Source organism: Drosophila busckii, chromosome 3R (genome assembly GCF_011750605.1).
Source record: "Drosophila busckii strain San Diego stock center, stock number 13000-0081.31 chromosome 3R, ASM1175060v1, whole genome shotgun sequence".
Classification (NCBI taxonomy): domain Eukaryota; kingdom Metazoa; phylum Arthropoda; class Insecta; order Diptera; family Drosophilidae; genus Drosophila; species Drosophila busckii.
Genome location: NC_046607.1, coordinates 20,080,238 through 20,101,579, shown reverse-complemented (window position 1 = coordinate 20,101,579; position 21,342 = coordinate 20,080,238). Strand labels below are relative to the sequence as shown.

Below are 21,342 nucleotides of genomic sequence, written 5' to 3'. Positions count from 1 at the left end.
GTATAAGCAGCTGTTCCTTTAGATAAATTTACACTTGGAGTATTTGCTTCAATGTAGCTGAAAGAAAAACAAAAACCCCCTCTACATCATCGAGAAGCGGCCAAAGTCAACGATAGTTAGTCACAACCGTTTTATATACTACTATATATTTATTATCATATGTACTATATTTATTTCGTATCCATCACAGTCAGTGCTATTTATCCGCTCCGCTTCTTAATTTTGCAATATATCTTTAGCTATCACCGCCCCCTTGTCATGTACAGGCCAAGAGTAATAAAGAAAAGAGTTGGCTTCATTTAATTATAGACACATATATATTATATATAGAGATGTATTTACATATTTTTGGCATTATAGATACATATGGAAAGTTGCAGAACAATACAAAAATATAATTACAACTTAAAAAATAATGAAAAGGTAATTTTGTCTAAGCAGGAAAACGGTGAAAATCAAAGTTTTCAATATAAGATGCATATACATAAGCCAAAAATAAATTACAAAAAACAAGCCTAAAAAGCAAAACAAATATTTGTATAAAAAGGTGTATTACAAAAAGAGATAAAGCATGTAATTTTTGTAAAATTATGAATAAAAAGTTAATCTATGTCCAGAAACAGCCTTTTTGTAAATTAACAGCAAGTGAACTTATAAACGAGAGTGTTAAAGAGAGAGAGAGTGATAAAAAAAAACTTAATAGCAAGGAACATTTACATAGCGCAACTAATTACAAATCAACGTAAGGAGGGATTAAAGATTATTAATTTGAGCAACGTTTAGTTCACTGGAGATTGCACAGTGACCAGGCCACGTGACTTTATGGCAAACTCGCTAATATGCTGTTGCAGCAGTCGCTTGTTAACCTTCACTCTGCGAATGGAAAAAGAAAGAAATTGGTATTGTATATTTAATTATAATAAATATCGCACTTACTTGATAATCAACGAAACAAAACGTGTCTTGTCCTCTTCGGTCACAAGGTCTGTTGGGAAATTGGAGACTCTCATAACAGCTCTAAGCCAAAGAATCAATTCCGCCGGATATTTTTTGTTTAGCGAGAGAAATACATCTGCAAACTTGTCCACCTGCTGACGTGGCGTCAAATAGCCCACACAAGTCATAGCCGTGTGTACAATCATCTCGCCAGACTTCAGCACCACCTCAGTAATATGAGCATGGTTACGAGACTGCATCACAAAGTGCGTTATATACTGTATACTATTGCGTATGGGTCCATTCTCTGGCAGCGTCATGGCACGTGTTGCATAGAAAACAAGTCGATGCGTATGCAATGGTTTCATCCTCCAACAAAGTTGAGGCACCTTCTTGACGGATTTGCGTAAGGACAAGCAAAGAACATTTCCATAGTGTCCTGATATATTGGAGAAATTCTGCGAGGGCGTATTTTCAAACAGCTTAAAGCTGTGCATAATAAACTCAAACAGCAGCTGCTTCATCAACGCTTGGCAGCTTTCCTCGCGATAAAAGATGACAATTGCCTGTATTAAGTGTACAAGTTAGTATGCTTATAAATTGTTAGCTAACAATAGACTCACCGTCTTGGATATCTCCAATGTTGGCGCACAGCAGCGTGTCTGAAAGCTGGCTACAATAAAATAGCACAAATCCTGTAGCATGGGACGAAAGCTGTCTCTTAAATTAACAATGGCATGCCTTAAAGCATTGCAAGCTGCCTCCAGCACATCGATCTCCTCTACCCACATGCCAGCAATCTGCCTAAAGATTGGCATTGTCGTTTGCATCACCAACAGCACGGGCTGCACATTCTCATTCTGCACATTTTCGTTGTTCTTCGTCCAGATCCGTATTAAGCGAAGAAAACAATGTTGATATCATATTCAGCCGGAAAAAGTGTACGTATGCTGGTTTTGCTGGTGTTCTTTGCTAAAAATAATTAATAGAACTTATAAATATTTCGAATTAAAGCGAGCGCAGCTAACTCACGTTGCGGTCCTGACAGATAGCCTGTAGTTCCTCAATAGCATGGACTGACTATAATGTCCAAATAATTTGGTATTCTGCTCCGGTGGCAGCAAGCTCATCAGCTTTCCAACGCAAAACATAAGCCGCACCGCATCCGAGTTCTTCATGCGTCCTGTGGCAAGTGAAGCTTGACAAGCATCCAGCAGCGGCACTGCATATGGTCTTAACTGCATTTGGCAATCACGGGAGAGCTCTTTGAGTCCGAGCGTTGCCTGTGCGGACATGCTGGAGCTTAAGCCACGCACTAATAGATCAATAGCCGGTGGTATGTATGTTGGATTATCCACAAGCCAGGAGCAATAGGAGCCAACTGTCTCCAGCGCTGTGCCAAGCAGTTTGTCATTGAGCGTATCATAGGGTATTTCGGACAGCACACGCATTAGTTTGGGTATTTGACGTGACTCCTCGCCATTGAAGTGCTCGGCTACCGATTGAAATGAATATATGCAAGCCTCTAGCTTTGTCCAGTGTGTGGGATGCTGTTGTAGCTCAACAATAGCCTCGTCTAGCATGTTGCCCAATACTACTAATATAAAGTCTTGCAGCACATCATAGCAATACATCTGCAAGGCAGAAATGTTAATAAATAAACACTAAAAATAAGTTGTATACCTACAAAAGTGTCTGAAATATCTTGACGATAGCAGCGAAAGCATTCCAAATCATCGGAGTTCCATTTGTCAAGCGATTGCTCGTCGGGTTGTTCACACTTGCGCACCAGTATGGTAGTTAGATGTGCATACAATGGCTTTATGTGCTCCCAACACTTGATCTTCTCCTCCTCGATACTCATGGCAAAGACATCTCCTTGCAGCATATACCAAAAAGCCAAGGCCATGGTACTGCAAGACTCCTCCACAGGATATATGCCAGGCTTATCCGTGCAGTGCAATATTTCGTTCACCATCCGAGTCCATATTGTATGCAACTCCGGATTATTAGACGTAATGGCGGATAGAAACAAGTTTGAATGCCGTTCCACGGCAGACACGAACAGCATATATATATGCACAATAATATCCTCATTTTCATTCTCTCGCTTCCATTCAAAGCATGTTATATCGGAAAGTGAGTCCAGAAACATTTTTATTAGAAGTGAGGCCGTCTTTGGATAATTGTGGCAATCTGGCTGCACTATAATATTAACCATGGCCTTTAAACAGGTTTCGGCCAGCTCGTTCTCATCGGCAGACAAGCAGCCTACACCGCTGCGTATGCAGGGCCAATAGCATTTCCTAACTATCTCCAGCATAACAGCACAGATAGTCACGCAGCCTTCAATCGAGTAGCCAATGCTTCTGCAAGTGTCTTATGTTATACAAATGCATCATATGTTCCAAGTTACATACCTAATCCAGACGCTAACAACCTTGACTGCACGCAACATGTTGCCATGGGCTTCGTCGTCCCATTCTTCAGACTGAAGCTGCTGCTTCAAGTAGGTTTCTGCAGTCTGCAGCACCAACGGCACTCGTTTACCGATTTCTCCTCGCAGCGCTGCACGCTTTACAGAGGTGTGTATAACCTGTGCCTCCTCTGGTATGCCCATCAGCACCTCTAGCATTATCCATAGCTGCACCTCGCGGCTGACATTTGGCATGCGTTGACTTTGAAATGAATCAATCACCTCCTCAATGGCATGGGGCCATTCATCCAGCATGTGCACTATATAGGCCGCCAACTAAAGACATCACAGAGATTACAACAGGCGCTATTAAAGACTATATGGTTGGTGTAACTTACCGACAGGCAAAGTCGATTTAGCACCAATTTTGGACCGCCAGCGAATTGCAATATTGTTGACAGAATCTTTTGCTTTAGTTCCTCACGACTTTCAGGTGGCACCTCGTGCCAGTACTTCATCAGTTTAGACTGTAGCGTAATTGCGCCAAAAAATTGCACTTCTTGAACCTAAAATGGAATATCATTATTGGTTATTAAAATTTTGTTATAGACATTTGCCACCCCCCACCTTGCCGGGCTGCATAAGTTCCCAGGAAAATTGCCAGGCCCATTTGGAGCTTTCGGCCCTCGTAAGCCATTCGTGTGTTATAGCCTGCTCCTGGGAGTTTGATCTGTAAAATGCAATTACAGTCTCTTCCAGGCGCCCAATATCAATGGGTTCCAATTCCATGGTATCATCCATGGAGTATTTTTCCTATTGCTATCACAATAACAACAATAATTTATCTTTTTTTGCTAAGATTTATATTATTTTGTCAACGCCGATGAAAAGTGCAATACGCGACGATAGGAAAAAATTGATTTGTAGTTATCGATAGCCACCCTGACTCACAATTTATCGATATTTTTCACTTGTAGCGGTTTATTCAAATTCAGTTGCATAAAATTGTTTCTATTATTCAGTTTCAAACTTAATAGATAGTTTCCAAAAACAATATTTTAACTTAAAGTTACGCTGCTGCAAAAAATCTTTGCTCTCTGGGTTTATATATAATACCAATAGCTCGTTTTTGCATAAATTTGTTACATATTGCTCAGAGTCCGGCTTGAGCTCTATGCGTTCTACGGCACACCATTTCTCTGTGCTTAGACCATTATTTTGTAACTCAAGTAGCTTAAATATGTTGCTTAGCTCATTGTTATCAACTACTTGAGGCAACACTAAGCGACATTTAAAAGAGCACTTGTAAATATCTATAAAATTACAGCATTTGTAGGGAGTGAGCGCTTGCACACCTTTCCCAATCCATTCAAAGGTGTCACGATCCTCACACATGACCCAAAGTTTACCTTCAAAAACTGTAATAGAGGTACTCTCACTAAAGTTTAAACGTCCACAATTTTTGTTGGAGATAAAAAGACTATAAAAATGATCCATTATGCGAGAGTATTCCAAATCCTTGCCTGCAATATCATTGCAAATAGCTAGTGCATATTGCCGGTGTAGTGGATTTAGCTCAACAAATGGATTTTCCAACTGGGATTCGTTGTTAATACTTTGTGTTGTATTTCTTATAGTATCCGCATATATAGCAGATACTGTTGCCATATGGCTCTCAGCTGGGAGTGGAGTTGATGTGCCCGCAAGAGGAGTAAAATAAATCGATTCGACGGGCGATTCGTCCATTAAATTTGTCTTTTTAGCTGAGCTCGGACAATTGGCGGGGCAAGTTCTATAAGAAAGTATAACTTGAAAATTATTTCTTGCATAATTTCAGAATAATTACCTTTTTTCTGGAGTCTTGTAATCCTCTTTATGTTTGCGTTTTAGCTTGGAAGCTTCTTTAGATGATTCGCTCCTAGTGCTACTACTGCTGCTGTTACTGCTTGTATCGCTTAAATCATTCTCCGTGGTTGTTGAATGCCAGGAACTGTCTGAATCAAGAATACTTTCGCAATACTGCGGTTGTGGAACACGATCAATGGGCAATCTTTTTGCATCCGGCGGTTGGTTAAAAAAGTTTGTCTGATTATCACTTTCCATTTTGTTATACAATTGCAAAAAGCATGTAAATTCTTCGTAAGAATATACAGATAAAGCTAAGCCGTTGCATTTATCGGCTTCAGACTTAAGGTTCATAATCTCGTAGAGTACATCCTCATTTAATAAAGTACGTTGTAGCGTTTTTAGTTCCATGTGCTGGGCATCTATATTTAAATTAACTTCTAGTTTTTCCTTCAAATCGCAAATTGTTGCCCTATCTTCTATGGCAAAGATGCGTGGCACCTACAAAACCAGAAATTACAAAATTGTTGTTAATTATCAATTTAAAACTTACCTCAAGGTTTTCCAATTTAATTTTTACAAACATTATAAACTAATGTAAAATGGACACTAAGCTTTGATAACAACAGTTATTTAAAGAATTGCCAGGCGCAAACAATGCAATGCAATAGTTAGTGTTGCAAAGCGACATCTGCTTGCGCTGTAGAGCACTGCAAGAGTTATTTACATTGTTATATTAAAAAGATGCCTGCGCCAAAGCGCGTTTTGGTAATTGACAATGGATCCTATGAATGCCGCGTGGGATGGCACGACAGCAAAAAGCCGGAGCTCCGGTTTCGCAATGTGCTGACAAAGCCGCGCAAGGATCGCAAGAAAGACAACAATCAACAACCGGAGGCTACTGGCATCGTGGAGGAGTACAAGGGCAGCGCTGAAATTCAAGTGGGAAACGATATAGTCAACATTGAAGCAGTGCGCGCACATCTAAAATCACCTTTTGAGCGCAATGTCATAACAAATTGGAATCATCAAGAGCAAATTTTTGACTACATCTTTACCAAGATGCAATTTGAGGGCGAAACAAGCATTAATCATCCCATTCTGCTCACAGAGGCGCTGGCCAACCCCAACATGTGTCGCCGTCAGATGAGTGAGTTGCTCTTCGAATGCTACGGCGTACCGTCCGTTTGCTATGGCATCGATGCACTCTACAGCTGGCAACATCATCGAAAGCAGCACAAGCCGATGCCGCAGGATGCGCTTATCATATCCTTTGGCTATAGCACTACGCATGTGATTCCAGTGCTGAATGGCTGCATGCAGCTGGAACATGTTCGCCGTCTCAACCTTGGCGGGTTTCATATAGTCAACTATTTGTTCCGGCTCATGCACCTAAAGTATCCAGTGCATCTGGCAGCCATATCCAGCCGCATGGAGAAGCTAGTGCACGAACACTGCCATATAGCACTGGACTATCGCGAGGAGTTGCTAAAATGGGCAAATTTGGACTACTATGAGGAGCAGATTATGAAGATACAACTGCCGTATAATGCTGTGACCGCCACCAATGCTTTGTTAACTGCGGAGCAGAAGCTTGAAAAGCGACGTGAGCTGGCAATGCGTTTGCTGGAGATAAAGAATCGTCGCGAGCGCGAAAAGCTGGAGGAGGATGAGCAGCACTTGGAATTATTGCAAAGTGTGCGACAGCTTTATGAGAACCAGAAGACTCAAAAATTTGAACGCGCACTTCAGCAACATCAGATAGCTAATTTAGAGGAACTGGATAAACTAGCCAGCACAGTGGGAGCACGCATCAAGCGAGTCAAGGAGCGCGCCACGGGCAAACCGCGTCCCAGCAAGCAGCAGATTAAACTAGACAAAATGCCCAAGCCACCAGAGGGCATGCCACAGGCTCAGTGGCTAGCAGAGTTGCGTGACAAACGTGCGGAGCTGCTGCGACGCAAACAGGAACGCCATCAGCAGCGTCAGGAACAAGGCAAGCGTCATACCCATGCGGCACAAGAACGCATGCGGATAATCTCTACGCTGGCGCGCAGCGAGAAACGACGCAAGGCCAACAACGGAGAGGAGGAAGACGATGGCTTTGGCATGAACGACAAGGATTGGGATGTGTATAAGCGCATTAATCGCTATAACGATGACAGCGATTCGGACGCAGAAAATGAGCAGCTGCTAGAGTATGAGAAAATATTGAATCATTACGATGCCGGAAATGAGGATAACAATGCACAAACGGCGCAAACTGCAGCGGAAAACTATCAGCTGCATTTTGGCGTGGAGGCTATACGTGTACCCGAAATACTTTTTCAACCCAGCATGGTGGGCTGCTCTGAGGCGGGTCTGGCGGAGCTCATAGCCTTCGTACTGAAGCTATTTAATGGCGATGAGCAACAGCGTATGGCTGATCATGTTTATCTCACAGGCAGCGTGGCCACATTTCCTGGCTTGAAGGCGAGATTAAACAAAGAAATGTTGGCGCTGCGTCCATTTCAATCAACCTTTGAGATTCACGAGTCCACGGAGCCCAGCTTGAGCGCCTGGTTGGGTGCCTGCCTACAGGCACGTGAGCCTAACTTTGCTACCAAGCTCACTACACGCAAACAGTACGAGGAGCAAGGCGCGGAATATTTTACAGAACACTCTGCAAGCAATCTTTATTTTCCAACACCTAAAGACTAAACTTTTCTGTAGCTCCAAAATAAAACTAAAAAAGTAACTCTGTAACCTCATTGCCAAATAGCAAATTCCACGACTTGGGCACCGTAAGCTTAAATTTGCCATCGCCGCCATTGCGCAGTTGCAAAAAGTCCTCGCACAGTTCATTCAACTCGCGCACAATGAGCGAAGCATCTGTAGAATTATCGCCCTCCAGCAGATAACGGAAGAGCAGCATGACTGGAACTTTGAGCTGATCAAAGGCTTTGAAGAGCTGCAACGCATTGCCACCGCCAAAGATATGTTCTCCTGTGTGCTCCTTCCATTTGACCAAGGATGCGTTGCCCAGTTGAGCTGCGTGTGCTTCTTTGAAATTATCGCTTGCGCGATAAGCCCATGGTGAATCCTCCATAATGCGACGCTCAAAGCCAAAGCTGCCACTGAGTATAATGACACGACGTGCAGGCTGCAATAGCTCTACCAGTTGTTTCTGGAAATCGTTTGTATGACGCGCTATCAACGGCGCACGGAATTGTATGACTAGCAATTTATCTTCAACACTGGTGTATAGCTCACAGGATGCCACGCGCTCCTCTGGTTCATGCTGCAGTTCAAGAAATGAGCTTTTAAATGACTATATATTAATTCTATGACCACATACTTGATACGCTGATGGACCATAGACCGGTATTAAGCAGGGATGAAACAGACTTCCAATGCGTTGCAGCTTCTTGGAAGCTATCAACAGGTCGCAGGCTAGCTGCGCTGCATTGCCCACGCATATACTCGGCAGTATAACCGTATAATCAGCTATATCAAGAGTTTTAGCTTTATTTTTGAGAAACAACATCTTGATCGAGGTCCGAAAAATTTCAAGATACAAAAATATGAAAGTAATGTTGTTGGCTACTTCACAACACTGGGCGAGCAAATCAATACAGTGTCATCCACAGACGCTCACGGTAATCTTCCATCTCTAGTGCAATTTGTTTTTTTTCGGTGGAGATGTTTGCGGCTTTTGAAGATTAGCGTAGCAATATGTCCAACTCTGTGAATATATCCGTGGAGACAACGTGCGAAAATCAGATACGTGAGATTGCCTACGATGGCACTGAGTTGTATCAACCGTAAGTGTAGAGAATCATTTCAAATGAATAAGTACTTCTTTTCAACAAGTTGTTTTGTAGGCCGCCAACGCTATCTGAAAGTTTGGCCAAATGTGCAGCGCGTATAGACTTTAGCAAAACATCTTTAGAGGATTTGAAAAAAGAGGAGAAATCAGCTGCTGCTGCCGAGGAGGATGCCAAGGATGCAAATATATTTCAGGAAAGTCTCTGGCCCTGGGACGCCGTGCGCAATAAGCTGAAGGATGCCTATACTGAAATATGTGTGTTATCTGATGTCATATCTATAGCCAAGGACAAACGATATTTGGTCTTGGACCCACTGCTGGAGGATAGCGACGACACCAAGCCCATTGTGCAGGTGTATACTCGCAAAAAGGCGATCTCGCAAGCGGCTCAAGTCCTCTTGAGTGGTGCAGAGCGACTACGCAATGCGCACAGCGAGCTACGCAATCCAAATGTAAAAGATTTTCACATTGAACTGCTGCGTCTGCGTCAAAACTGGCGATTAAAGAAGGTATCTAACGGCGCTATTATAGGCGATCTGAGCTATCGCACTGCTGGCTCTAAATTTGGTATGAGCGGCACTTTCGAGGTGGCCAAGGCGGAAGATGTGCTAGACGAAGAAACTACGACAAGCAATGCTAACTCCTCAGGTGGAAACACACCCAACACGCAAATAAGCACCAATAATGGCATACAACCCAATGGCAGCTCCTCACTACGCGTTATAGTGCCTGCTGAGCTGCAAGGCGTAGCCTACATTAAGGTTATAACACAAAAGGATCAGGAGGATTTGTGCACAGCTCAGGTGAGCTTGCTAGGCATTTGGTTATGCAATGTTGGTTTTATCATCTCTTTTGCAGGTCAATTTAATGGGACATGGTCCCAATATAACAGCACAGGTGGGCGTTTGGCAAAAGACATTGGAGTTCGCACAAAATGTGCTCTTCTGCAAGGAGCTATTTGCTCAGTTGGCACGCGAAGCGATACAGCTACAAGCACCAATTCCACATGTGGTCATAGGCAATCAAATACGCGCCACATTGCTGCCCAACATACAGTTGATTATATCGCTTTGTCACTCGACTAGCTTTGACTCGAATCAGCCCGCGCCTATTAATGATCATGATCACGTGCTGGAGCACTCACTGCATCAGCTGCTGCGCGAGGTGCACTATAAGAACTCACATCATCCCTTTCCGCATCCAGCCAGTGCGCCATTGGGTCCCAGCAAGAAGCGCATGATAGCTGGTCCAACAGCAGCAGATCGTGACTCGCTGCTGGAGATGACCAAAACTCAAACCATACTCGAGCAGATTATAGCACAGGCACAACATATCTTTATGCGTAAGCGAACACAATATGTGCTCGATACGCTGGCACGCGATGTCAAGGATCCACAAATAGTGTCGCATTGGAATGCCATGAATAGTCCTACCATGTCCTGTGTAAAGATTAACATTGTAACGCATGGCTATGATGCATTTGGACGCACTTCGCTGGTTATACATGTCAAGGAACGCTCGCTCAAGTGCATTTGTCGCGATGGACGCGTCATGCGTTTGTCCTACGAGCCGCAGGAGCTGCGCGATTTAATACTCTGCCAAATAAATTCGCATCAGATTAGTTGTCTGGTGAGCTTGGCGCGCTGCATGGCCTGGACTGTGCTTTCAAACAGCAATCATTTGGGCATTGGCAAGGTAGAGCCGCTAGGCAATGCCAGCTCTTGTTTGTTGGCCTCACCCAACAGTGATCGCATGATTGCGGTGCAAATACGCTGTGATCCACAAATTGATGTCAAGGTCTATATAGCGCGCAGTCCGCGGCAGGATTTCTTCCCCACGCCCTTGGTGCCGGAGAAATTCTGGGAAAATCTAGGCGGCAATTTCAAAGAGGTAACTACAAATATAATAATTAAGCTAAGTCTGCAAATAATTAAACTTGTACTTTTGCAGGTGCGCTTTGATAAAATTGAAGGCAAAAGTTTTCTTAACAAAATGGAATTTCTTATGGCTTCACTTACCAGCAATACAGCCTAGAGCTAAGAGAGCTGCGCATATTAAGCATATATTTATTTAAATTTATATAAATATGTTAAGTCATTTAAGTAAATTCGCAATTAAAGTTTATTATACAGCGCATAGTTGTTCCAACTTCGTGGCTGCTGCACTAAGCTGAACGAATCCTCCAGGCTAACTACATTAGCGCGTTTGGTGCTCTGTAATAAGTGCTAAGTGAGCAACAACCTAGCTATATACATTCCATAACTTACCCAACGCTCCAGATCACAAAAGTTTATTTCATATTCATGTTTGCTGGCTGATGATTGTGCCACACGTACATAGAGTCCACGATTTGTGGTAAACAGCACAGGCACACGCTTCGAGGGTGCTGAGCTGGCTCCAACACCTAAGCCTGCTATTTGTCTATAGGTTAGACAATTGGGCAGTGCATTCACCTGTTCAGGTTGCTCAGCTGCGCCCACATTATGCACACAGCATAGGCAGCTGTAAAACCAGGACGCCACTTTGCTGCATTAGTTTGCTGACTACTTATGTATAATACTGTGTGTGTATAGATATAAAAAATAATGCCGCCGTATTATTGATTTTACTGCGCTGACAGACAACTGAAGAATGAACTCGGCTATAAACTAAACTTGTGTCCAGCTCATATGTTTTGGGCAGCGCACGGTTTATCTGTTGCCCCCAACAACCATCAACGGTCAATTAGTGTTGCATTGTCTGGCTGTTTGAGCTTTGTCATCACGCACTTTCAAGCAAAATAATTGCATATTAATAGAATTTATTATTTTTAATCATAAAATGTCTGTAATTTCTTTCTTTTTTTATGCATACATTTAACTAAAACCACATTTATTTTTATTATTATTTACATAAAATGTCGTGTAAAACTGGCTTTGACTTGTTTATAATATTAACCTGTTGTCTATTTAAAGAATGCTCTAGTATTTATAGCTGATATGTTTGATAATATTAATTCGTTTTGATTGTTGCTGATATTAAAGTTACAATTACAACAGGTACAATAATTTTAGCGCACGCCTGATATTCAGCATTGGTTGTTTTGTCATAACTTTCTTAAAAATCATCCGATTCTCTTAATTGTTTTAATTTCACACTGCAATTTTTGCCATTGTGTCCAAAATTTTTTAATTTGAATGCAGTTTTTTTTTTCAATTTCGCTGAATTACGGCTTATTAAAGTGCGATATTTCACGAAAATTTGTCTTGTTTGTTGACTATTTTGTTCATAACTTCGCCAAATAATTTTTGTATCAGACTTATTAAAGCTCATTTTAATTGTGCTTTCCACACAAACATAAGGACGTATAGAATAATTAGATCGGATTTTTTTTAGCTGACCTAAAGCTTCGCAAAGTTTGAAATTAAGCAAAAAGTAGCTCTTTAACATTGGATTTATAGCCATAACTTTGTCAAAACAATTTTTTTATTGATCAAACTTCCCACCACCACTCACCTCTTTTATTACAATCTCATGATTAAAGAAGCCCAAACCATCTCTTCCAGTCTGATCATTTTGGCTAGATATAGCTTGCCTCAAGTTAGAAAGCTGACTAAGAAATGAAGACGGCATGTGTGGCACAAATTTACAGGGTCTACATCACGTATTTTAGCCACAAATATCGAAAATCTTAAAATTCCAAGTTTGATGCACAGTTTTATTCTTCTGCATCTCACGAGTCTAACGAGGCATGAAAAACTCTTAAATCGGACGCCAATTCGTTGAGTTACGGCCTTTTAAAGATTCAACAAGGCAACCGTTTGGTATTGGTGTAACAATCTTTTCTTATGGATGTAACTGTTTGTTATTCCAAGGAGAAAATACTTACCTTACCTACCCTGTCTATCCACTTACCTATCATCGATGCATCAGTTTTACCCAATTCAAATTGAATTATTACATTCAACTTGAACTTATTTCTTTTCTTTTTTTGATCTTATTATTTATGAATTGCACATAAAACAAAGATAGATTGTATTGTTCATCAACAATCAAAGCAACGTTTTGTTAACGTACATCACAATCTTGAAATGTTGATGTACAAACAAACAACCAAAGGTTGTTGATAGACAAACAACAACCGTTGGTTGTTGATGTACAAACAACAACCTTTGGTTGTTGATGTATAAAGAATAACCTTTGGTTGTTGATGTACAAACAACAACATTTGGTTGCTTATCAAAGCATACCAAAGATTGATATTTCATCGAAAGTTGTCTTGTTTGTTTATTCTTTCGTTCATAACTTTGCTAAATTATTTGTTATATCTATAGAAATGTGTCCATCATTGTTTCTTTTTGCTAAAACTTGATTGAATTTATTTAATAAGACGGCAAATGAATAGAGGAAGCAAACAGATTTTATGTAATATAATTTTTATTTATTTATTTATCGTTTTTATGAAAGTTAAGTGAATGCATTTAAAATATATTTAGCTTTTAATTATTCACACAGAAAAAAAGAAAAACAAATCGATTCAGTGGCGAAAAAATGGCGCATAAACTTTCTCAAGTAGGAAAAACAAAACATTACTTGTTCATGTTTTCTTCCCTTTATACGTATGTACAAATAACAAAAAAATAATAATCACTTATGTAATAATGATAGGCAAAAGAGTTAAAATTAAAACAAAGACAAATCAATGAAGCAAAACACACACAGAGAACTCGACGCGACGCTGGAGACAGAGACAAAACGTTTAGTTCACGTATAGCACCGCCAGAGGGCGGTAAAGTAAGCTAATGTATGCATAATTTATGATTGATCGATTGATTGGCCTAAACATCAATCTGGAATGGGGAGCCGGGTATATGGTCTTCGCCCCATTTGATAAGGAGCACATACTGGCCGCGATCGCGTACCACATACTGACAATTGTAGTTGTTGTGGCCAGCGTGCTTGACGTGGAACTCCTCGCAGGGTCCCTTGGGTCCATACATGCCTACATAGAGTATGTTGTTGCCTACAGAACAAAAGGAAGTGTTTATTAATAAATGATGCATGTTTGAATGTGTGTGTGTTTGACTGACCTGCATCTGTGGCGCAGATGCTGAACTGATTCTGCTTGCCAATGTACGCCTTCTTCAATCCCATGCCCTTGGACACCACCTTGCTGGCATCGGACTTGAATGTGGGCAAATGCACGCCCGTATTCTTGCCGCCCTTGGCCACCTTTTGCACTGTCTCCACCACAACGGTGGATGTCTCTTGTGCACCCTCATCGGCCAGCTTGTCGCCAGTGGCATGCACCTTGAACGGTGAGCCCACAATGTGCATGTTGTTGTATTTGACGGTGATGTAGTGCTCGCCGGGCAGCAGCGGTGTATAGCGCACCTTGTAGCCCTCCTCGACCTCGGTGCAGTCCATGGCCACCTTGGAGGGGCCATCGATGGAGACGGCCAATGTGCCAACGCCAGCATTGCAAGTGTTGATAATAAAGTCGGTCTTGTGTCCCGTTTTGATATCATCCAAGCCGGCGCCAGTGGCGTGCACAGCTGCTGGATCGGCCACATCCTTGCCGACCTTGATTCTGAATGGCGAGTCGGGTATGTGCACGCCGTTGAACTTGACGTGAATGGCATGAATGCCATTCTCACGTGGATAGAAGCGCACCGAGTACATTTCGCCGTCGATTACTTGAATGAAGCAATCATCATCGGTGCCCGAGGGCGCGACAATCTTGGCATCCAGCTCGCCCTTGGCGCCGTTCTTGCGCACCATAAACTGATAGGGCGCGTCGGCTTGTATGTTGCCCTGTGGGAACTGCTGCACTTCCAGTTTGTGCGCATCGCCAGCATCGGGCGAGATGTAGACCTTGAAGGGCGAGTCGGGTATGTGGCGATCGTTGAACTTCAAGCCCACACGATACTCGCCGGGCTCGCTGACCTTGTAGCTGACATCGCAGCTGCCGTCCTTGCGGTCCTTAAACTCAATATCTGCCTTGCTGGGGCCTTCAACCGAAATGGCCAACGAGCCGCCGCCAGCCTCACGCGTCCAGACATTGAACTCAGCTGCTTCGCCTACAACGCCGCGCTCCAAGCCAGAGCCGCCTGCCTTGACTAAATGGCTGCCCGAATCGCGCAGCGGACCCACTGTGAACTGGAAGGGCGAGCCAGGTATATGCATCTCAGAGTAACGCACTGACACAGTGTGCACGCCCAGCTCCTTGGGCACAAAGTGCACCGAGTAGAGACCATCCTCCACCTCTTGTATCTCCGCATCCTCAGTCACATTGCTGGGCGATGTAACGCAGGCGGCCAGATCAAAGGATGTAATGCCAGGCATCTTGAACGTGAGCTTGCACTGGCTGCCAATTTCAGTGATGGGCACAGCGTCGCGCTCGCGCTGAATCTTCTCGCGCTTGCGGTTGCTGCCCTCGCCAGCGACCTTAACGGTAAAGGGTGAGCCCTCCACATGGTGATCGGCAAACTTCAGATTCACAATATAGTAGCCCGGCTCGGTGGGCTTGTAGGAGATGTTGAGTGTGCCATCGTCCTTGTCGGTGCACTGAATCTCCGCCTTGCTGGGGCCCTCAATGGACACCGAGAGACCACCAAAGCCAGCGTTGCGCGTATCCACAGAGAATATATTGTCGCTATGCGTTTGGCCCTCCTTCAAGCCAGCGCCGCTGACCTTAACCTTCTTGGCATCGCCCACCTCACGCTCGCACACCGTCACCTTGAAGGGCGAGTTGTTGATGTGCTTGCCCATGCGCTTCACCGACACCATGTGCTCGCCAATCTCGCGCGGCGTAAACGAAATGCCAATGTTGCCTGTGGGCATGCGCTTCAGGAAGCAAGGCTCCTCCAGTCCACTGGGCGCCTGTATGGAAGCGTTCAGCGCGCGCAAATCATCGTCGGTAATGTCGCCGGGCATGGTGACCTCCGAGCAAGAGCCAACCGAAATCTGATTGCGCTTGCGTCCCTCGCCCGTAATCTTGGCAAAGTAGGGCGAGCCCTTGATGTGCTTGTCACCAAAGCGCACAGACACTTGGTACTCGCCAGGTGCAGTGGGCAGGTATTGCACTGAGACAGTGCCGTCTTTGTTGTCATGATACTTGATCTGCAACAAGCCGAAGAGTTAGAGCAGCTTAGAATTAAATGATTAGGCAACTTACATCAGCTTTGCTGGGTCCTTCGACGGCCATGGTAAGGCCACCAGCGCTGGCGCCCTTGGTGGAGATGGTAAAGTTTGCAGGCTCGCCAGTAACGCCATGCGTTAGGCCAGGACCATAGGCAGTCACATAGCCAGATGTAATTGAATCCACATGGAATCTAAAGGGTGAACCTGCGCACAAATGTAAATGTAAATTAAATTAAATTTATTAAACTTTAATTTGTTTACTTACCCTGCACTGGTTCGCCATTGTATTTAACAGTCAGCTCATGGGAGCCCTCCTCGCGTGGATCGTACTTAACGGAGACCGTTCCATCACGATTGTCCTGAATAATGGGCTTGTCTATCTTACCGCTCGGCATCTTTACTTCAGCTGCAAAGAGATTTCGATTTCAAACATTAAAATACTTTTGCCACTCTCTGTGTGTGTGTGCGTGGGCGGCTCAATACAATTTTTAAATTTAGCATTTAATTTGATTTCATGTTCGAACTGCTGCTGACAATTTTTTTAAAACACAATTTTATTTTTAGCGCAGCAGCATTAAAAATATTTCTTCAGATATTTATGACAGGCACACAGTAAATTAATTGGAACAAATGTTCTTTATTTTGCACTCGGTACAAGCTTATTTTAGAAAACATTTTCATTTGGAATGCGTGAATTTGGAAAACATTTCATTTATATACACACACTTTATATTTATATGTTTTATCCTTTAATCCTTGCGCACTCGAAATTTTTCACCTCCAAACTGAACGAATGCTTTGCACAAACTGAGACGACAGTAATCTATTCACTTTCTAAAGAAATTTCTTGACACCAACGCCTACAATTGCTTTTCCAACTTTCCCACGCAGCGGCAGCCAAAGAAAACAAAAAATCTAATTGGTCCCGGATGTTTTTGAGGTCGAATATAGGACAATCTTTTATGATTCTCTAGCCACTTATGTGCCGAGACATATAAACAAATATATGCGCATGTGTGTGCGTCTATATAAGTAAAATATATATATATCCAGCTATAGCATAGAACTCCTCACTGGAGAGCATTTAAAGCGTGGACAAATCCACGGCACGTGTCTATATTTATAAATCTGATATATATACGTACAATATATATAACAAATACTTTTTCCGTAAATAAAGCTATATGAAAAATATGTTTTTAAGCAAAGTATTTTCATATGGCCACGAGAGATCATTAATTTTGATTTCAAGTGTCAAAAAAGTTTGAAACTAAAATGAACTTGTCTGGAATTGCGTGGGCGTTAAAACATATTTTAGTGAAAATAAATTTGCAAATAATAAATAAATATACAAAATAATTTAATGTGTGTGTTCAACATGTCCGCATGTTCACACTACATTAAAATAAATGCCAATCTGTTCTAATCCAAATGCTACAGACTTTGCCGCTGACTCAACCGCAACTTGTTAAGTTTATAAAATAAAAAACAATTTCGAACACTTATAAATTAGAAAAGCGTGTCGCGTGTCTCAACCCAAATGTATTTTGGTAAAATAAACAATAGCAGGCTAAAGCTAAAGATCAAGTGGTATGATATATATAAGTGAATTTATTGGCGCTGATATGAAAGCAATTAAAGTTTATAAAAAGCCTTGAGCACTATTTATTTGAACGCCTCGGCCGTTACAGCTGTTCAAATTGCATAAAGCAAATGACATGTGAAAATGCAAATAATTTGAAATAGTTTCTTCATCAAAAGCGAGCGCTCGACAAATTAACGATAAAAATGTGGCGTTGAGTGCGTGCATTAAATACAAAAAAAAAGAGAAAAACCGAAATGAATATGAAAGCAAAATATTTGCGAAAAATATATAAAGCTGGCATAGAAGACAACTTTATATACATAGCATAGCTATTTGAAAATTATGATTATTTATGTTTGAACATTTGTTGCTGTCCATTGCCCAAGAGCTACCTGCCAGTGTGGCAGCCATTGAAGCATGAGGCAGGCAGCAGCAGCAGCAGCAAAAGCTTTGCAGCAGCGGATGCTGTGGCGACATTTTGGCAACTTGAATGAATCTAATGACTCTCTGTGGCAGCAGCATATATGTTTGCAATTTATCAGTATATACTTTGTAGTGTAGTGTAAAGCAGACTTGACAAATTTTACGCTTTGTTGCAAGTTCTGATAATAAATCATAGCATAGTATAAAAGACAAATGCGTAGCTGCCATAAAAGTAGACACATTTGAAAGGCTCGCAGACCATAATTCATTTATGCAGTTGGCCCATAGTTGGGTTTGCTTGTGTGTGCGTAGCGCCAGCTACAACATTTGCTCATTAACTAAGCACATTTTTGTGGTTTTAGTCAGCGGTATTTAGGTTTATTGACGACAATGTTGGCTGCACGTCATTAATGCCTGGCAAGTGACCAAAAAAGCTGCAGCTAAAGCCAAAAGCAATTCCAGAGCTATGAGTTAAATTTTCGATTTGATTCCTTTACCTTGATGTGTTACAATTGAAAATGATGATTTGAAATTTAATGGCATAAAATCTGAACCATTTAATCCTTGATTCTCGGCTATTATCGTTTCATTGAAATACACGTGTGTGCGCTCCGCGTGATCGCGTTCAGATACGGTCACTTTATAATAATATGGTCGAAAGTAATACGAATGATCTGCCCAAGTGGCCTCCGGCGTTGGTGCTTTCTCCGATAACCAACTGAAGTGCATTTTCGTATGTCAATTTTGATTTGAACGTTTCAATGTTTTTTCAAATTGCGTATATTGAAATAAAGACACTTAAAATTTAGAACAATTTAATTTAACAACAACATAAATTGTTCGTTATCTTTGGCATATTTTATGCGCACAACATAAGCAAGGATATGCACATATAATCAATTAAAGCATATCCTGGCTTAGTTGTTACAGCATAAAATTGAATACAACACTCACACTACTAAATTAAATTAAAGTACGTTATGTAATTATAGAAAATAGTAACTATGTCTTTTTAGTTAAGCGAGTTGGCTTTAAAATTAAAATCATGCACACTTGTTTAACAATTAATTGAGCACTATTATATTTTATAGCTTAATTTGTCATTTGTTTAGCGCACGAATTAATTTAATTGCCAGCAACGTTTTTGCAGATCCACGCGTCTACACGTCCCGATTTCAAGTGAACATCGACAGTTCCAAATCGAAAATTAAGGCCAATATATAAAAGCATGCCAGCCAGTTCCTAAAAATCCGAATAAGATGCGTCTCTATTCGCAGCTGCTATCGCTGCTGCTGCTGCTGCTGCGCTGCTCTGGCCAACATAGATTCAACACACACACACACACACACGCACACTGACGCATTTGTATGGATATTCAAAAGAAATATGGCCGACAACGTTATGATTTTTGCTGCTTGGGAGCAGGTCTTTGGCTATAAAGCCAATGAACGAAATATAAAAGATAATATACGTTTATAGAAAATTGGAAATATTTTTATATGACATACACACACACAGCTATGTGTGTGTGCAAGCACAAGAATTTGTATTTATGCCTGTATGAGTTTAACAGTTGTCATTTTCGAATCTTTCGAGCTCGAAAGGTGCAAATTTTTATACTTTTTTGCGTATCAAAATATTTGTTCAATACATATATATATATATGCTTATATATAGCGCTTAAATGCAAATTAATTTATTACTGCCAGCAGCAAAGACGACATTAAATTTATTAATGATTGCTCATAAAAATAAAAAGTTCAACATATTGTTGCTAGACTAAAATATTTATGGTATGCGCTGTATATAGAAATTTATGTAATGATTCAGCAATCAATTGGCGCAAATCAATCAAAGCTATAAATAAGCGCAAGTATTACTTACAAAGTTTTGTGGGCGGCGCTGCGTCTGCTCGTTGATCGTTTGCAACAAATGCAGAAAGCGCAAAATAATGTCACTTGGCACCGCTGAAAAACGCAACATTTAGCATAAACCATCTTAAAGCGAAATGGAGCGCATACACGAGCCGCCAAAAGCGCCCCAAAAGACACTTGAGCGACTTGTTGCAACCACAAGCAGCAGCAGCAGGTACAAGAGCGAGCCCCAACTGCAGTTCCCAAATGAAACGTGGCGCACTCTATGATCTTAATGAGCAGCGTACGTTTGCTACATTTTCATGGAAGCGTGAAAAATCGAACAAATATGTGCATATTTATTTATCGATTCATATGCACTGCAGCAGCCAAAAAGCAAAAAAACTCATTAATCAACAGCGCATATTTCTCATTCGAAACGTAAATTCAAATAATTAGCAGGCATTAAACATGCTTAAATAGCCAATTACTTTTGCCAGTCAATGAACTCACAAAAATAAAATTTACAGCCGCTTGAGACCTCCCAAATTGCCCGACTATATAAATTTGGCTATTGTAGTCAACAATTAGCCAAAGCATAAGCTGTCAGTTGAATGTCAGTCAAGCTGTCGCTTAAATTTTGGTTGCAATTGCTGCCACTTGTACATGTTGTTGTCTCGTCAACGCCCAAATGCGCCACAATCAACTGAGCGTATACGTATTATTTTTCAAACAAAAACAAACGTATAACTTATGGCATGAGTATGCTACAAAATATTCAAAATATAAATAAAAATATGGCTTGTCTATTTTCGTTTTTTGATACAATAGCAACGACGACGACGACGACGACGACAAAGTTGTCACATTGCTGCATTAAATTGCAAATTGCCAGTTGCGTATTTAAATTAATATATAAAAATAAATACATATATATAAACTTGATATTGCCGGCTAAACTAAGAATAGCTAGCAAAACTTTCTAATATTCAAGGATTTTCTAAAGCTTATGTTCTTATATTAATGTGTGATACGATATTTTAAATTTATGCATACATTTTAATAAATAAATTCTTGGCGGCATAAAAAATTTGTATGTAGGCAAAAACTTAATAAGCAGCGGCAAATTTTTTAAAAAACTTAAAAAAGCAGCAAAAACTTAATAAGCAGCAAAGTATTTCGTATGTCTTAGCTAAGACTTTGCAAATTTTTTATAAATATAAATTAACAGTTTATTAGTATTAGCTGCTTAACTTATACTAACTTTTGTTGATAGCTTGCAAATTTAATATAAATATATTGAGTCGCCAAATGTTATAAACAATAAATTGCTTTAACGAGTTTGTACTAAAAT

At 41.2% G+C, this 21,342-nt stretch overlaps 6 protein-coding genes across 12 annotated transcripts in view; 2 read left to right on the top strand and 4 right to left on the bottom strand.

The window, feature by feature from the left end:
- Window positions 1-7: 7 nt before the first annotated feature.
- Window positions 8-4,211, bottom strand: LOC108603247 (importin-13). Its single transcript, XM_033294164.1, is given in 11 exon segments — window positions 8-873; window positions 937-1,502; window positions 1,560-1,808; window positions 1,810-1,895; window positions 1,965-2,001; window positions 2,003-2,041; window positions 2,043-2,570; window positions 2,624-3,305; window positions 3,357-3,688; window positions 3,751-3,918; window positions 3,980-4,211. Coding segments are annotated over 11 exon segments (2,955 nt in total). The 5' UTR covers window positions 4,154-4,211; the 3' UTR covers window positions 8-779.
- A 1,730-nt stretch (window positions 4,212-5,941) lies between these two features.
- On the top strand, window positions 5,942-7,915 carry LOC108604777 (actin-related protein 5). The gene has a single exon (XM_017994374.1). It carries the CDS (start codon window positions 5,942-5,944, stop codon window positions 7,895-7,897), a length of 1,956 nt encoding a protein of 651 aa, XP_017849863.1. The 3' UTR covers window positions 7,898-7,915.
- Window positions 7,844-8,765, bottom strand: LOC108604779 (proteasome assembly chaperone 2). The gene is made up of 2 exons (XM_017994375.1): window positions 8,535-8,765; window positions 7,844-8,477 (listed from the first exon to the last, which is right to left on the bottom strand). The coding sequence occupies exons 1-2, from the start codon at window positions 8,721-8,723 to the stop codon at window positions 7,923-7,925; spliced, it is 744 nt and encodes a 247-aa protein (XP_017849864.1). The 5' UTR covers window positions 8,724-8,765; the 3' UTR covers window positions 7,844-7,922.
- A 119-nt stretch (window positions 8,766-8,884) lies between these two features.
- On the top strand, window positions 8,885-11,114 carry LOC108601933 (mediator of RNA polymerase II transcription subunit 17). Its single transcript, XM_017989911.1, has 4 exons — window positions 8,885-9,000; window positions 9,061-9,808; window positions 9,864-10,895; window positions 10,956-11,114. Exons 1-4 carry the CDS (start codon window positions 8,912-8,914, stop codon window positions 11,037-11,039), a joined length of 1,953 nt encoding a protein of 650 aa, XP_017845400.1. The 5' UTR covers window positions 8,885-8,911; the 3' UTR covers window positions 11,040-11,114.
- On the bottom strand, window positions 11,099-13,585 carry LOC108601429. The gene is made up of 3 exons (XM_017989327.1): window positions 13,578-13,585; window positions 11,273-11,531; window positions 11,099-11,218 (listed from the first exon to the last, which is right to left on the bottom strand). The coding sequence occupies exons 1-3, from the start codon at window positions 13,583-13,585 to the stop codon at window positions 11,120-11,122; spliced, it is 366 nt and encodes a 121-aa protein (XP_017844816.1). The 3' UTR covers window positions 11,099-11,119.
- Window positions 13,460-21,342, bottom strand: part of LOC108603338 (filamin-A) — a 24,437-nt gene continuing 16,554 nt past the window's right edge. For 2 of the 7 annotated variants that reach the window (XM_017992063.1, XM_017992064.1), the window contains 4 exons: window positions 16,393-16,533; window positions 16,162-16,331; window positions 14,075-16,106; window positions 13,460-14,007 (listed from right to left, as the gene is read on the bottom strand). In XM_017992063.1, the coding sequence (XP_017847552.1) occupies window positions 13,823-14,007; window positions 14,075-16,106; window positions 16,162-16,331; window positions 16,393-16,533 (2,528 nt within the window). In that variant the 3' untranslated portion in view covers window positions 13,460-13,822. Of the gene's footprint in view, window positions 14,008-14,074; window positions 16,107-16,161; window positions 16,332-16,392; window positions 16,534-16,853; window positions 16,919-18,632; window positions 18,933-21,342 lie in introns of those variants that run through there. The other 5 variants (XM_017992066.1, XM_017992067.1, XM_017992068.1 and 2 more) reach the window with 4 other exon arrangements.

Coding starts and splice junctions, on each gene's coding strand:
- LOC108604777 (XM_017994374.1), top strand. CDS start 5,942: ATGCCTGCGCCAAAGCGCGTTTTGGTAATTGACAATGGATCCTATGAA.
- LOC108604779 (XM_017994375.1), bottom strand. CDS start 8,723: ATGTTGTTTCTCAAAAATAAAGCTAAAACTCTTGATATAGCTGATTAT. Junction 8,478..8,534: donor ATGGTCCATCAGCGTATCAA/GTATGTGGTCAT, acceptor CTTGAACTGCAG/CATGAACCAGAGGAGCGCGT.
- LOC108601933 (XM_017989911.1), top strand. CDS start 8,912: ATGTCCAACTCTGTGAATATATCCGTGGAGACAACGTGCGAAAATCAG. Junction 9,001..9,060: donor GGCACTGAGTTGTATCAACC/GTAAGTGTAGAG, acceptor GTTGTTTTGTAG/GCCGCCAACGCTATCTGAAA. Junction 10,896..10,955: donor TAGGCGGCAATTTCAAAGAG/GTAACTACAAAT, acceptor GTACTTTTGCAG/GTGCGCTTTGATAAAATTGA.
- LOC108601429 (XM_017989327.1), bottom strand. Junction 11,219..11,272: donor TTTGTGATCTGGAGCGTTGG/GTAAGTTATGGA, acceptor CACTTATTACAG/AGCACCAAACGCGCTAATGT.